Source organism: Panthera onca, chromosome B3, assembly GCF_046562875.1.
Source record: "Panthera onca isolate mPanOnc1 chromosome B3, mPanOnc1 haplotype 2, whole genome shotgun sequence".
NCBI classification, from domain to species: Eukaryota; Metazoa; Chordata; class Mammalia; order Carnivora; family Felidae; genus Panthera; species Panthera onca.
Genome location: NC_138344.1, coordinates 39,011,426 through 39,027,831, shown reverse-complemented (window position 1 = coordinate 39,027,831; position 16,406 = coordinate 39,011,426). Strand labels below are relative to the sequence as shown.

The window sequence follows — 16,406 nt, the reverse complement described above, 5'->3', positions numbered from 1 at the left end:
GAGGTTTATGACCAAGCATGGAGCCACTCCATTTCCCCATATCGGTCCGTCTAACACCTTGGAATTCTCCGCAACAACTCACGTGTCCGCCCCCCAGGCAAATCAGCATCACCTCGCTTTCTTTATGGAGCAGAGAGAATTCAGTCCAGGCCTTAAAGAAATCAGGCTATGGGGTTCTAAGTCCAGAAAAGAACAAAAAGCCTCCCACCCCCACCCCAGTACTAGATAGATCTGTCCCCTTCACAACTGTCAAAGTCATAAATCCCTTGGCAGCCACAAAGGGCAGGACAGGGCAGGCAGTAGGATGATGGATCTTTATAACCCTCCCTGCCACTTCCAGGAATTTATCCTAAGAAGAAATCGGGACAAATGGGCAAAGATAAATGCACCAGAAAAATCACTGTTGCGTTTTTTATACAGGCCCACAGTCCCTTGCCCACAATCCAAAAATCCCTAAGAAGTCCAAAAGAAAATTGTTTTGTTTTTTTTTTTTAATTTTTTTTTTAACGTTTATTTATTTTTGAGACAGAGAGAGACACAGCAGGAACAGGGGAGGGGCAGAGAGAGAGGGAGACACAGAATCGGAAGCAAGCTCCAGGCTCTGAGCCACCAGCCCAGAGCCCGACGCGGGGCTCGAACTCCCAGACCGCGAGATCGTGACCTGAGCTGAAGTCGGATGCTTAACTGACTGAGCCACCCAGGCGCCCCAAAAAGAAAATTGTTTTTAAAGTTCGGCACCAAAATTCATTTAGAGGCCAGATGTGCATGGAAATGATTTGTGGTTATATATTGTCTCAGTGTCACTAGATGCGATTAGTCATATATCCCTTCAGAAATATTACTATGTTTCATCCCAGGGTGCTGCCAGGACACCACTGAGGCCATAGGTCATATATGTATAGTCATCATACGTGTTCCTAACCTCTGAAAAAACTGAAATTCTGAAATCGACAGGCCCCAAGGATCCTGAACAGAGGATGGTGGGGTCTGCAGTAGTGAAAACCCCAAAATGACTTAAATGCCCATCCATGAGAGACTGGTCACATACATCTGGTAATCCATAGAAAGAAACTCTACAAAGCCCATTAAAAATGTAAAGGGAGACTCATGTTTATTGACAAGAAAATGAGTGCATGACCTAAGTTAAATTTAAAAAGCAAGTTCCAGAACAGCACATACACATGATCTCATTCATAAAAGTTGTATCCAGATCTAGCTCTCCGTGCAACTATGTAGAGAGATGACAGGAAGGGCAAGCACCCAATGCTGGAGGCGTCTGTCTCTGGGTGTGTGTGTGTCTAACCTTTCTGTACGCTTCTGGTACAGTTTGGATTTTCTTTTTATTTACTGTATTGTATTGATTGTATTTTACTTTTTATTTTTTAATGTTTATTTTTGAGAGACAGAGTGTGAGTGGGGGAGGGGGAAGAGAGAGACAGACGGACAGACAGAATCTGAAGCAGGCTCCAGGCTCTGAGCTGTCAGCACAGAGCCCGACGCAGGGCTTGAACTCACAAACCACAAGACCATGACCTGAGCTGAAGTCGGATGCTTAACCAACTGAGCCACCCAGGCACCCCTCTGTTGTGTTTTTTGAGAGAGAAAGAGGGCACAAGTGAGCAAGGGGCAGAGAGAGAGAGAGAGAGAGAATCCCACGAGGGGCAAGGAGAGAGAGAGAGAGAGAAGCGAGGCTCACCCAAAGTGGGGCTCGAGCTCACCCCATGAGGGACTCGAACTCACCAACCGTGAGCTGAAGTCAGATACTTAGCCAACTGAGCCCCCCAGATGCCCTGGATTTTCTTTTTAACGTGAACAGGTATAATTTTATCATCAGAAAAACAAGAATGATGCTTTCCATTAAACAGAAACCAAAGCTTCCCTGCAAGGGTACCACACATACAGACATGCACACGGGCAGCTCCCATGCAGAAATCTCCAGAGGTACACACTGCACTGACCGGGACACCCATCCGCAGGGGCCCGGGCCCCACAGAGACCCCAAGGCACGCTGAGGCAGACAGGCATCCAGCGGCACACTAGCAAGCACGTGCAAATTGCTTGCAGTACACCTAGTCACAGTTCGTGACCCGCAGCGGATTGATCTGTCTGCACAACACTATCTCAGGGACACATCTTTCAAGCAGATCCTTCTTTCCTCTGTGAGCAGCACTGTTTTCTCATCAAAGACCAATCTCAACCCTAAGCTGTATTAACAGAGGTTCAGGATCCAGAGGAAGAACATAAAAATTAAGAGTTCAAGTCTGGGACTCAGGTTTTTGCTTGCTTCACAGCCCCGGTTTCACCATGTACCAGGTGCGAGCCTGTGGAAAGTTCTTTAGCCTTTCTGTGCTTCGACTTTCTCATCCATAAATAGGGCTCATAACCATTCCTCTTCCATAGGGTTGTGAAAATTAAGTGAGAAGAGTACCTAGTGCATAGTAAAATTCAATAAATAACCTATTTCTATTATTCTTTTTTCCAGGCAAGCCTATGTTGTGTGGTCAGACCCAGAAATGATAGTTTAAGAGGAATAAAGGCCACAGCCAATGGATGGGGAAGGCAGATCAGACCATGTCAGGAGAAACAAAAGAGTTTGGAGAATAAAAACCTGGGGAAGGAAGTGATTGCTATCTCTAACACCCAAAGGGCTGACCCATGGAAGGGAACTCTGGTTTCTTCTATGTAGCCCCAGTGGCTGTTATCAACTACTTATTTTTTTAATGTTCATTTATTTTTGAAAAAGAGAAAGAGTGGGAGCAAGGAAGGGGCAGAGAGAGAGAGGGAGATACAGAATCTGAAACAGGCTCCAGGCTCTGAGCTGCCAGCACAGAGCCCAAGGCGGGGCTCAAACTCATGATGAGATGATGACCTGAGCCGAAGTCGGACGCTTAACCGACTGAGCCACCCAGATGCCCCCTATTATCAACTACTTTTTTGAAGAACATCTTCCCATACACAGTCTGTGGCCTTGTTCACTGATCACCTTGGGAGAAATTCCAGACATGGCTGGGAGAGTCATGGCGATCCATCACCCTGCCCTGGGCTTTACCATGAGTGAGAACTGACTGGTGAAAGCTTGAGACAGGTTTCCACTCAGTAGAAGGGGAAAGTTTTCAATAGTCAGCATGTGCTTTCACTGGAGGCAGGGAGCTCTTTGTTAATGGAGGGACTCAGGAAGGAGTCAGAAGGCCCTTAGTGACATCCAAGTATTCAATGCCCTGAGTGACTTTGAAAGTCAGAGTCTGTGAATTCCTGTCCTTCAGTGCTGGTTCCAGCAGAGGGTTGGAACCCATCTTTCGGGGCCTCCTCCGGGCTCAGTACTACGTGCCTTCGAGTAGACTTAGGGGGTAGTGGCTCTTCAGCCCACGAACATGGGTTTAATTGAGGAAACAGCTTATGGGTTGCTCGGCACCAAGTCTGATGACTGAATCGGGGGTGGGGAAATTGAGCAGTCCAATTTTGTACTGGCAACTACCGAGGCCATTTCCCTGTATGTTACACCATACCGTATGTTGGTACGCTGTATGTTACCTCCAACCTGCCCAGTCCCGTTAAATCGACTGCCGCCTTCTTTCCATTTCTTTCACCAGACAGAAACCCTGAGAGAGGCAGACCATGTCTGAAAGACCTGTCAGGGCCCACCCCGTGCCCAGCATATAGTAAACACCAAACACACTTAGGCTGATTGCCGATGGTGGTTTATATGCACTCAGGGCTCCTGAGACTCAGGCTGTATTTCAACCGCCAACAGGCTGCCCTTGACATTGTAATCCAGCAGCAGCAAGCAGACCTGTCCCAGCAGGGTTCACCTAATCCATGTTAGCTCTTCATCAAAGATTCATGGTAAACAAAGTTACATAAAACAAAACATGGACGAGCACAAGCCGGGAAGAAGCTCTTGAACATTTTAGCCAACATGTTTCCTGTTTGTTCACAGAAAGACTAATTGGACACATTTCTTTACCTCAGGAGACTCTCAGGTTTACTTTCCCTTGTTTGGAGGAATCCCTGGCCCACCTCAAAGCAGGGAAACAGATGGCAGGAGGAGACCACTGTGGTCACTGGAGGCCCAGTGCATTGCAGAGAGTCTCCTGAGTACCCCAGATTCTGGCCCCTCCAAGCCAAGATAACCACCCAAGCTCAAAACAAAACCACATCTAATAGCCTTGCTGTGGAGTATATCCTCATGCACTGGGTAGACAGAGAGGCTCCAGTCAAAGCCTTTGGAAAAAAGAACTAGAACTAGATGTTTCCAACCCAGCAGAGCCAGTGGAAAAGGGAAAGACCACCACATTGGGCCAACATGGGCCCACCTTTCCCCTCTTCAAGTTTTCATGACCATTGCAGCTGTCTGTAATGGGACGGGGAATGGGGAGGTGGGTCCCAAAGACAGGAAAATACTGGGGGTTAGATCCCCAATGGATCTGCTTAGATATGCTACTGTCTCAAGTCACAATAAAGAGGACACTCTACCCCAGCTCAAGGCAGGAAGAAAACTGGGCTTCAACACTCATCGAGGCCTGTTTGAAAATCATAGAAGACCATAATGTGAACCAACCATTGACTGCAACCTGTGCCAATGGAAAGAGGGTCATCTGTGAGAATTTAGGGGAAATGAGCCAGAAGAGCAGGAGTGGTCTTCAGCTGGGGTCTTGGCAGAGGACTCCCAGAGCAGCTGCTGGGTGTGCCCCACCCCCTTGGTGGCCAGTCCCACAGAAGAGACGATGCCCTGTAGGTCTGTCCCGAGAGTGTCTGTCTCACCCTATCCTTTCTAGGAAGCCTTCTCCAGAGAATATAAAGTTTCTACCCAGAGAAATGCAGGAATCCAGTGACCCATGCCCTAAGAGTCTCATCCTCCTACTTTTGGGGACACAGAGGTATCCCAGTGCCCACCAGTCTCATGAATTGGTCCCTCAAGCTTCTGTGAGCACCCACAGAACTTGGCCTTTAAACCAATGAAGCTGAGGACCAGGCCTTCACCACAGTCCTTGACCCCCTGGGTCTGCACCCTTGGGTGGCATCTCAATTTCACACCAACCCTTGAAAGACCATATCTAGAAGTGTTTCAGCAAGCCAGAGTTGTACAAATACTCCACAGTTCTATACAAATGTGATGCACAATGCCCCTCCAGACCCCACAAACCATTACCCCCATGCCCCTGGGGACTTCTGCCCCAAGTGACATCAGGTAAACTGCAGGTTTCCCTCCTCCCTGATGCTCACACTCGCCTGGGCTGCCCCATGCCAACACAAAGAATTCAGCACGCACATGGCACGGCCCCTCCCAAACCAGAGCCAAGGGACCCCTCCTGGCCCCAAAAGGCCCCAGACTCACCGCTGGAACAGTCGGGCCCTCCCCAGCCGGGCTCACAGTGGCAGGTGTCCGGGGAAACACAGCGGCCGTGCACACACTCTTCCGTACACAGGGCTGCAGGGGGCCGGGAGAGAGGGAGGAAGAACAGGAACAGACAGTGAAAACCAACCATCTGGTCAAAGAGCATAAACCACTTTATAATGATCCCCTGGGGCCCAAGGATGCTCAGAATGCATCACTGGCTTTGGGGGAAATCAAGCTACTCCTGACCCCAGTCATTTAATTAACTCTGAAATGGATCCAACAGGAGTGTGCTTCATCCCAGCACACTTTCCTTCCTAAAAGGAAACCCAAGCCTGAGAAATGGAAGCCCTAGCTTTTCAAGAACATTCTGTCCAAGATTTAACACTTGGAGACCCTCCACAAACCCCGGCCCTAAACCCACACTCCTACTCTCTTTCCCATAAGCTCAGGAAGTGACCGGTCACGTCCATCTTCGGCTTTCCCCAGTTTCTTTCCACAAGGGCCCCGAATTGTATCAGGTTGCCTGAAAGGTAGCAGGTTCCCCCCACCTTCTGCTCTCCTCCCCAAATGTCCCTATTTTGGGGCTCTCAAATGTCAGCAAATCTGCAAAGTACACAAATGCTAAGGAAAAAGCAACAGCTAATTATAAGAAAGTAATTAAGAGAGACATCTATGATGATGATAATTGTAATTAGAAAGTGTCTGGCAATTTCTTATCATGCAGTCAAATGCTACAGCCTCCTGAGCCGGGAGGCAGCAGCAGCAGCAAACTTTCCATCAACTTCCTCCAGTGCCGAGAAGGCTTATTGGCAGCGGTTTGAGGAAGGGGGATTATTTCTCTCTTCCTTTGACATCCACATTTTCTCAAGGTCGTCCTTTGCTCCTGCGAGATCTGCCCCACCATCTAATCCATCAGTGAAGGATTACAGAAAACCCCCATTTGCCACCCAGGCCAATTTTGTAAGCTCAGGAAATCAGCAGCTACCATCGACCCTGTCAATTTCTTAGACGGGATCTAGATGAACTGCTTCTTTCTGACAAGCAATGAGAGAGACCTTCTCTCTGCCTGGAACTGGCCTGGGCTGGGGGAGCAGGTGGGCCCCAACGGGGAGCTCTGAGGAGCAACCACTGATCTCCAAACACCCCCTCTATTGCCACGTCCACTGCCTGGCCTGGAGGTCCACCGAGAGGCCGCTGCCAGGTTAGACAACAAAGTCCATTTTAGGGCTGGTGTGAGGTCCCTCCGGCCCCTCCCCAACACGGACACTGACCCTGAAGCTGTTGCCTTGGCTTTGCCCAAGCCCCCAGAGGAGTCATTTCAGATGCCCCACACACAGGTCAGTGGTCTGCAGTCAGCCTGTCCTCTACAAGCCCGGCTATGGTATGTCTGGGGAGGGCCCTGGCACCCAAGTCCTTCTCATTTGCACAGGTGGCCTTCAGGGAGGGTTCTGGTCTGTGAAGATCTCCACATGCCCTCGCTTGGAGCTCCAGAGGATGGCCAGGGCCGACCAGTTCACCCAGTTCTCACTGGGGAACTGGGTTGGCCCCTGGCCCCAGTGACCAGCTCCACTTAAGAGTCACAGTGAGCTGCTCACCCAGCAGCTAGCAAGGCTTCATTGGCCACTCCTGCCGCCCTAGCTGTCTCTCCTCCACCGGCCTTTCCAAACTCAAATGGGTCAATGTGCCCAGAACACACTGGACACCAGATGTCCATCCCCAGGCTCCCCCTCAGAGGCCAGCACCCAGCCCAGCCAGCTCCAAGCCCTGGCCTCAGCTGCTCCTTTCCCCCATCTGCACCCCCAGAGGCCCCTCAGCCTTCCCGCAGACCCTCCCGTCAGCTCGTCGGATTAGCTCAAGACCCCTCCAGCTGCTTTCTGACAGCACAGAGCAACACCTTGATCCCGGGGGGGCTCTGCCTGGGGGCGGCGAGGGCAGACAGGGAACAACGAAACTCTAAGCATCAGGGCTAGAAGAGACCTCAGAGAAAATCACGTCCAACCCCTTCATTTTAGACCCGGAGGAACTGAGGCCCGAGTGTTTGTGACCTCATGGATAGCGTGTGGTCTCTTGACCAGGAAGGAAGGACTCGGGGATGAGCCTCCTGAGAGGGAGGGGAGAGGTGCCCAAGGCCACGGACCTTCACCTCTCACCCAGCTGGATGTCTCCCTCTGCCCACATAGCTCAGGGGCTGGGGGAGCCAGCCCAGAGGGACAGCACAGGGTGCTGGGGTTGACCCCAAGGAGGGTGAGAGCTGAAGGCAGAGACCAGAGAAGCTGCTTCCAACACACTGAGCCCCCCGCAGGGGGTGCTGCGCAGGGGGCTCAGGGCAGCTCAAGGGCGGAGGGAGGAAAGACGAAGTGTCCTGCTAACCCTGGCCTCTCTCCGGCCCTTCTCCCTCTGGAGACCTGAGCACAGGCCTACCTCCTGCACCCTCCCCCTCGCTGGAAGGGTGGGCCTTCGGGGGCTCTGGGCAAGCCCCACACCACCTTTTCCCTTGGCCTCTCCCCAAAACCCCAGGAAGCCCTAGGAAAATCTGTCGAGCACCTACCCCATCTCAGCCCTGTATCCAGCACCGGCCCCCAGTGACCCCATGTGCGGAGAAGAGCGCCCCCCCCGCCCCCCACTCCCGGTGTGGCTGCTGTCCCTGTGGTCCCTCAAGACCTCATTATCCCCTGCCCCTCCTCATCACCCCGGTACTGTGCCTGGGCTATCTGCGTGTCAAAACCTCAATCCGTTCATATTTCATAGGTGTCGTTTAGACGGTGTCGCTTGAAGCATGAACCATTGATGGCAGAGATCCAAGGCTCAGACAGCCATATTTGGCGATTGGGCCACTGTGTGCTTATGGGCCTGGTGGAGAGGGCCCAGGACGTGGGTGCTGGGAGGACAGTCTCCTGAGGAGAATGGAGGGGAGACGCACGCTCCTCCCTGGGGCGGGGGCACCTGACTCCTACCCTTGACTCCACTGTGGCCCAGCGGTGGACAGCCCCTCTACAGATGCCTGGGGTTTACACAGCAGCCACTCTTGGAGTGAACAGGTGCTCGAAGTTCTTTCCGACCCCAGACCCTCGGGCCGGCCTCTGTCTAGGCCCTGGGAGGGGCCGAGTTAGGCTTCTGCCACACTGGCCTCCCTCTTCTCTGCCCTGTGACTCTAAACAGGGGCCTTTTGTTAAGCTTCTCTTTCCATTGCTGTTGGGGACAGGGAAGCAGAGGCTGGCCGTGACATAGGCCCATGGTGTGACCGAGGGCCAGCCACCTTCCCTCTCCTGGCCCCACTGAGAAACTTGAGCCTCTGCTCCCTCAGCTTCCCACCACCTACTGTCCTGCCTCCGTCCTACCTCTAGCATCTGGGGACTGGAGGCATCTTTAGCGAGAAGCAGCACAGCACAGTGGTTAAGAGCAAAGACTGCACCAGAAAACCAGGTCTGGGCCCAGGGATGCCACTTAGTAGCTCTAGACCTCAGACAAGTGCGTACTACCTCCGTGTCAGTCCCCATCTGTCCAGTGGGGGCCAGTGACAGGACAGGCCTCAGGCTGTGTGTGAGGATTATATGAGTTGACAAAGCACCCAGAGCGGTGCCTGGGGTATAGTAAGTACAGTATGAGTCTTGCTATTGTTATTTAGTAAGGTGTCCTCAGACCCGAGGCGGGGGCCTCCACACACAAGCTGTCCCCCTCACTCTCACCCTTCACGGAGTCCCAAGACACATGGGGAGGGCTGCAGGGATCTGCTGACAATCCCTGATAGGGGATGGTACGCTGGAGGGCACCCCTGTCTCCGCCCCTGGTGGGGAGGCCAGGGTGGTAGGTAATGTGACGACCTAGGTTTCAATTCCCTATCTGTCAATTACAATTACAGGACGATAAGCCAATTATCTAACCTTCCGTGCCCCAGTTCCTTCATCTGTAAAATGGGGATAATAATAGTACCTAACTCGTGAGTGGTTGGCAAAGACTGAATGAAAAACATGGAAAGTGCCAAGGCCAGCGGCTGGCACACAGACACCAAATCTCTAGTCCCTGCCCATTGGCTCTGGCTGTTTCTGGCCACAGGGGGACCAGGGTGACTGGGGGTCTTGAGCACCAATGGTGTGGGGTTGCAGGACAGCTCCAGGAGTGAGGAGATCTGGGTTTATGACTATCTGCATCTATCTCAATGATACCAAACATCTCACTTTCCTCTCCGGGCCCTGCAGCTTTACCTATAAATTGAGACAAGACCAGATGAGGTCTGTAAAGTCCCATTCAGCCATGAATCATCACAAGCTATCATTCTGCCCACACCCTCCTTGAAATGCCTGGATCACTGCCACTACCCTAGTCCCACTTCCTGGCCCCCAAGCCCCATCCCCTTTCTACGGCCTGGTAAACCTTAACATCACAGGGAGCCTGGTTTCTGTCCTTCATTCCTTTGGAAACAGCACTGGACTAGGAGGCAGGAGACTGCAGCGTGAGTTCGGGCTCTGTACTCCTGCCATATGACTCTAGGCAGGTGGCCTCCTCTCTCTGGTCTGTAAAACAAGCACACTGCAACTTATCACCCTTCAAGTTCCTCTACTGCTCACAGCCTGTGACGCTTCTAGGGCTATTCAGCCTCCACCATGCCACCTCACAGCAGCTGGAGGCTCAAAACACTTCCACTGGGCTCCCTAGCCCTGGGTCACCAGGGTCACCAAGGCCAGGCATAGCCTCCATCACCCAGCTCTACCGAGAAGCTAGGGAGGCTTCAGACGCCCAGTCTGCACATCTATGGAAGGCGAAATGTTTTCCCACCAGAACCCCCCTCTCCACACAAGGTTCCCCTGACTGACCCAGCCCAGAGAGGCCTCTTCTTCCACCGAATCCCATGACATACTGTATGTGTGTGTGTGGGGGGGGGGGGGGGGGAGGAGACAGGGGAGGCAGTCGGCGGCACATAGTCCACTTGGCCTCCTGCCACTTCCCCCTTAGCTTGGGGTCATTTGGTCTCCCCAACTAGACTGTGAGCCACTTGAGACTAAATCCAGAGTCTTAAATATCCCCAGACCTCCCGTTGGGTCATACTTTACAGATGCCCTATGCGTGGCTGGTGGTGACTCTTTTGAGTACCTGTCCTTTCTGAGGAAGGGACATTAACAAGCCCGGAGAAAAGGATCAGGATGTAGAGGGTGTGGACCTGTGACGGTCATGTGAAGGTTGGGACTTGTTGGGAGGGCGGGTACTGTGTTGTCTAGCCTGGAGAAGAAAGTACAGGGTGGGAGGCAGGTCACAATCCGCGGGGCAGGCTGAAATGCTGCTGAAGAGAAGCGGGAGCCGTTCTGTCCCAGACAGAAGAGGGATCCAGGGGCACATGTGACAAGGGGACAGATTTCAGGCTAACCCGAGGCAAGGCTTTCTAACACCTGAATGGGTTCAGCAGTTCGAAAGGCTGTTTCTATAGGTAGGGAGCAACCTATCGCTGGGAACATTCAAGCAGAGCACAGAGGACCCTACAGAAGGGAGGGGTCGGCAGGCAAGCTGGCCCTCGAGCCAAATCCTGCCGGCTGCCTATTTCTGTGAATAGAGATCTCTTGGAGCACAGCCATGCCCATTCACATACATATTACCACGGCTGACTTTGCACTACAGGGACAGAGTGGAACTGTTGCCGCAGAGATGGATGGTCAACAAAACCTAAAATACTTACTCTCTGGTACTTTGTGAGGGGACAGGGCCCTTTTGCTCCAGAAGGTTCCCGGCTGGTGGGAAGTCAGACTATGGGACTCTAAAGGTGCCTTTTGCCCTTCTATTTTGCTATCATTTACTCACTCCCAGGTATGATCACATGGTAAAACAAAGCCCAAAATGTGCTTAGGACACACCCGATGATGCCAAGCCTCCTTTTTTAAAGTAGTACTCTGGGTCCACGCAAAGGAACAAGGGCCCGTCAAGCTGAGAGGCATAACCTTCAGCAGCCACAAATGCTCAGCTGGCACTCTACTGCAGTCTTTTCTTCCCTCCCGGGGCTGGGGACAAGGACTATGGATGATTTAGTGACCCCCTCGTGTTGCCACTGATGGTCTTGCTCAGGTAGACACTGGTAACTGCAGTCAGTGAGAAAAAGCCAAGTGATGAGTCCTTTCTCTCTGCCAGGCATTGAATTTCCGTTGCCCATTTCCATCCTGGAGGCAGGTATAATTACTACTCCATTCATAGTTAGGAATCTAGACCACAGGAAGGGCTAAACGATTTGTGCCAATGCCCGTAGCTACGGTGTAAGACCGGTATTTCTCAACCTTGTTTTCATGATCAACCACTCCCCTCCAGGAATCATTTTAGACATTTTGTCCTTAATCACTCTCCCGACATGAACTTTTCATACAACACATATACATGCAATACATACACAGATACACAGTGCATTTGTGCTTTCTATGCAAACAGACTAAGAACCAATTTTTACCCCCCGAGAATGCATGTTCTCTATCTGCCCTTCCAGATCACTCTCAGCCCTTCTGTGCCTCTCTCTGTGTCCCGAGAAGTAGATCTCTGTGGACTGCATGGGCTTCCTTGCCCTCTGGCTTCTGGATGGGTTTGGCCAATGGGAAATACCAGCAGGAGATGGGAGGGCAATGGATTGGCAGTAGTGATGGGCCTTTGCTCTACAGCTCAAGGTCTTGGGCAGGGGTGGGGGTGGGGTTCTTCCTGCCCAAGCATGGAGTGGCTCTTCTTGGCTGCTAGCCCTAAATGCTCTGTCATTCCTTACTGGTTTCCTTATCCCTCCCCGTGCCCTTACAAATACAGATCCCTCCCCCCATCTTGAAAGTAGAGCATTTCTATGAAACCTTTTGTAAGCCAAAACAGCATAAAGCAAAAAAGCAATTGCCATTAATTTATATGAAAAAATTTCGCCACCCCCCCCCCCACCCAAATAACCTCTTAGGCTTTTCAGATACCTTGTGACACATCTTGCTAACAGAAGCACAAAATTAAATTGAGATAAAACACAGATGCTCCAACACAATTCAAAGCTATGCAGGCTTGATGCTAAATGTAGCTCCTGGGGAAGGATCCTGGTGGGGTCACTCTTGCTGCTCAGGGTGCATGCTCCCTTTATAACCGCTTGCTGCAAAGCAAACGAGGAGTGCTATCTTCACTTGCACCTTTTTTTTCATGAAAGTAAAAATCCCCCATGGATTTCTCTGTGTTCACAAAAACAGGTAGTAATGTAAAAGTCTTCTGTAAAAGCAAAATGGCTCAACACACACTTTCAATAAGTGGGGGATACCTGCAATCGCTTTCTTAAACTCTCCTCGGTTAACAGGCCATCTGTTTCTTGCCAGAGCCCTCAGTGATCCAGTGGCCAGGCCAAGGTTTGAGCCCATAGCTACGTGATGCTAACAGGCCTGCTCTCATCTGCGTGCTCCATCACCGCCTGGACCACAGGTGACATAAGTAAGTTCCAACACCAGATCCGTCACTAATATAGTCCACTTTCTCCTCTGGGTCTCAGTTTCTCTGTGCAATGAAGGGGCTGAAGGACAGGATCCAAACGTTCCTTCGAACTTTGGGAATCTAGGGCTCCACTGCACTGGGGATTGGCTTTTTGGCATACTTTGATTTATACCAAGCTGGAGAAGACTCCATTCCACAAAGGTGGGCACAGAGCTTGCCACGAAAGAAATGTATCGAGATATAGATATAAGGCCAGAACATCCATCCTGGGGCAGGGGATGAGCCCGTATGAGCAGCCAGGACCCAGCACCAGTATCTTGGCATCAAGCAAAGCGGTCTAGGCAGATGTGGGGTCTCTTCTGCAAACAAATTGCTGAGACAACACTGGCCCTTCCCTGGCTGAGGCTCCCAGTCTGCTGTCCCTCGCTCACGGTGAGCCCTCTGAATCAATTCTCACTCCTATTAGCATTCCACCCAAGACAACCCATAAGTCCCTGAGGCGTTCGTGGTAATATATTTTGCCTGGTGGTTTTCAAATGGTCTTACTAGTTAATGGAACTATAAAAATTACTTACATGAAAAGGTCAAGATAAATAAAGACAACTTCCATGTTCCCTGGCCAACTAGGCTGATACCCAGCTAGGACAAAAGAGGGCTAGGGAGCCAGGGAAAGGAGGTGGTAGCCTCCCAGAATTCTGCAGCATATGGCTTCTGGAACTTCCCCCAAACCCAGTGTCCCCGGTGCCCCCAGGCACATTGATCCGTCCTCCATCAACATTCTTGGCAGGAGGAGCCACAGATCAGGCTGTCGTTTGATTCTGCTTAGAAATAAAATGACCTACATCCAAATGGGCCCAAATGCCAATTCTCAAGTGACACACTTAGCATGAGTGATTCTGCCACACCTAAGGTCATGTGACATGTGGGAGCAGGTGCAGGTGCCTACATCAAGGAGTCCACCAAAGAGAGTTCCAAAACAATTCATCATTCCTTTAAAGCTACCAGCACCAAGTCCGGTGCATGGCCAGGAAGAGTCAAAACAGCTGGTCCTTCCTTCTAAGCACATCTAGAGTCGGCTTTGAATTGCTGTGGTCACATCTGGCTCCAAGATATAAATAGTCAATTAAAAAAAAAAAAGAAAGAAAGAAAGGAAGGAAGCGTTTCACCTGTAGGGCTGATATTGGGAGCCAAGAGCTCTTCTTGTCTGGAGTCCGTAGGCCTGCTGGTCCCCCTTCTTCCCACTGGTGGGGGGCAGGGGGCACTGGGAAGGCTCACACAGGACTCAGACAGGTAACCAGCGGTTTGCGGCCCCCACCCAATCTGCCAAGCCGGCCCATCTTAATCTGGTGGTGTCTTTGCTGAGTTTTATTCTTTGGCAATCTAGTATTTACCTAAAAGCCTGGGTCCTTGTTCTGCCACTTATTAGCTTCATGTCCTTGAGCAACACGTCTCGTCCTGAGCTTCCCCATCTATAAAATGGCTATGGACTTAGACAGCTGCTGCAAAGAATAAATGAATTAAGGGGCACCTGGCTGGCTCAGTCAGCTGAGCGTCCAACTCTTGATTTCAGCTCAGGTCATGATCTCATGGTTGTGAGATCGAGCGAGCCCCTTGTCGGGCCCTGTGCTGACAGAGCAGGGCCCGCTTGGGATTCTCTCTCCTACTCTCTCTGCCCCTCCCCCACTTGTAATTGCTCTCTTGCTCTCTCCCTCAAAATAAATGAAGAAGAAGGACGAGAAGGAGAAGGGAGCTAATTCACATAAAGCACCTAGAACCAGAGGTTAGTTATAACTGTTGCTGGTTGTTTCTTGTTTTTATGCTGTTGTCATTAACACCCCTCTTCCCAGGGCTGGCCAGGGGAGCTGGGATGCCACAGCCCCAGAGCATTCTTAGGTTCATTTCCAGCTCAAAGAATGATAGAGGGGCCTGAGTTAGACCTGAAGCAGCTTCCTCATTCACTGAGGCAGGGAGGTGAACATAGCCCTGGGAGCACGGCAAGTGTGGGCACTGGGGGCAGGCAAGGAGGCCCCAAGGTGCAGCCTCAGCTCACTGGTGATTGTAATTGTGATTTCAGGGGAGAGAAGCCTGGAACAAGAGGAGGCCACAGTCCGGCTGCCAGGCCCTTCCTCTCCTCGAGGACCGTGGTGGTGCTTCTGGGGGCAAACGTGAACTTGGGTAGGGGCATGCTCCCCGTTCCTGAGCACCCTCTACTCTTCATGCGCATACCCACCCACACGTGCATTCACTTGACAAGCGTTTATGCGGCACCTGCTGGGTGCTGGGCCCCCTGGGCAGGGATTTACCAAGACGAGTCCAAAAGGCAGAAATGGCCAGGCCCTGCCCTGCCCACTGGACTCCCAGGCGGTGAACACTCCTCCTGCCTGCTGTTGACCCCTTTCCCTCAAGGAGCTCCTCTGGCCCTTAGGAGCTGGGGTGTCCCCTCAGGGAGTTGTGCACAGAGGGATTGCACTCAAATTCCCCCAGGGGCCAAGACCGGGAGGAAAGGCAGAGAACGGACTTGGGAGCCAGGCTGTCTGGATTCAAGTCCTGGGTCTGCCACTTCCTAGTTGTGACCTCAGGCAAGTTACTCTACTTCTCTGGACCTCAGTTTGCTCATCTTTAAAGTGGAGACAAAAAATAAAACTAAAAAACTAAAAACAAATAAATAACATGGGGACAATGGCACTCTACCTCATAATTTGGTTGCCAACTCATCAATACAAGGAAACTGCTTAGAACACTGCCTGGCACATGGGAACCTACCTATTATTTTTTTTTTCAAGGTCATTTCTTCCATTCCCCCGCCTCTGAGCAATCACTTACTCTGGAAGCATTTCCTAAGCTGTGCCGGATCCCCTGCTGGGTGCTGGGAATACCGTAAGCAAGTAAGCCACAGTCCCCGCTTCCACAGTGCAATACTGGAGCCAGCACCTGAGTGCGAGGGCGAGCAGACAGGGGGGTGGCTGGGTAGGCAGGTGGGGGCACTACAATGTCTCTGGTGCCGAAACCATAGCCAGGTCGGGGTGCAGGACACGTGCCAACAAATGGGAGGCGATGCTGTATGCTGACAGGGGAAAGGCTTCACAGAAGAGGGGATGTTTGACTTGACGTTCATTCATAATACCTTTACTGAGCACCTACCATGTGCCAGAGACTGTATCTGCCTTCCCCACGCCTACAGACTATGAGGATTTTGCCTCTTAGGGTTTTCTGCTAGGAGAAAACTTCCTGTACCTTCCTTCTTCCCATCTCTCACCTCTCCAGCCTCGACCCTCGCTCCTGCCGTCTCTTCTTTGGCACGTGGAGTATCTGCTGGTTGTGAATGAGCCTCTCTACCCCGGGCCTTTTTAGAGCCTGGAACCCATCTGTAACCCAGCCCTGCAGCTCTCTTACCACTCCTGGTTACCCTTCACACGAACTTGGACGCCACTTCCCGCAGGAAGCTCTCCCTGACTGCACTGCCCACCCCTCTCCCTGCTCCTACAGCATCTGGTATGCCCCCATAGGGCACAGAACTGACTACTCTGTGCCACTGGTCTATCTCCCATAAATTCCACAAGGGCAGAAAGAACGGCCCTCTGTTGTTCATCTTTATGTCCCCTCGCCTCACATGGTGCCTGACCCATGGCAGGTGTTCAATAACTAAATGTGGAAT

General features: G+C 51.6%; 1 protein-coding gene across 7 annotated transcripts in view; it reads right to left on the bottom strand.

The window, feature by feature from the left end:
• Window positions 1-16,406, bottom strand: part of MEGF11 (multiple EGF like domains 11) — a 351,328-nt gene that overhangs the window by 173,346 nt on the left and 161,576 nt on the right. For all 7 annotated transcript variants that reach the window (XR_009605913.3, XM_060618215.3, XM_060618217.3 and 4 more), the window contains exon 5: window positions 5,336-5,428. Coding sequence is in view for 6 of the 7 variants with exons in the window: in XM_060618215.3 (XP_060474198.1) it covers window positions 5,336-5,428 (93 nt within the window). In the remaining variant the exon portion in view is untranslated. The remainder of the gene's footprint in view (window positions 1-5,335; window positions 5,429-16,406) is intronic.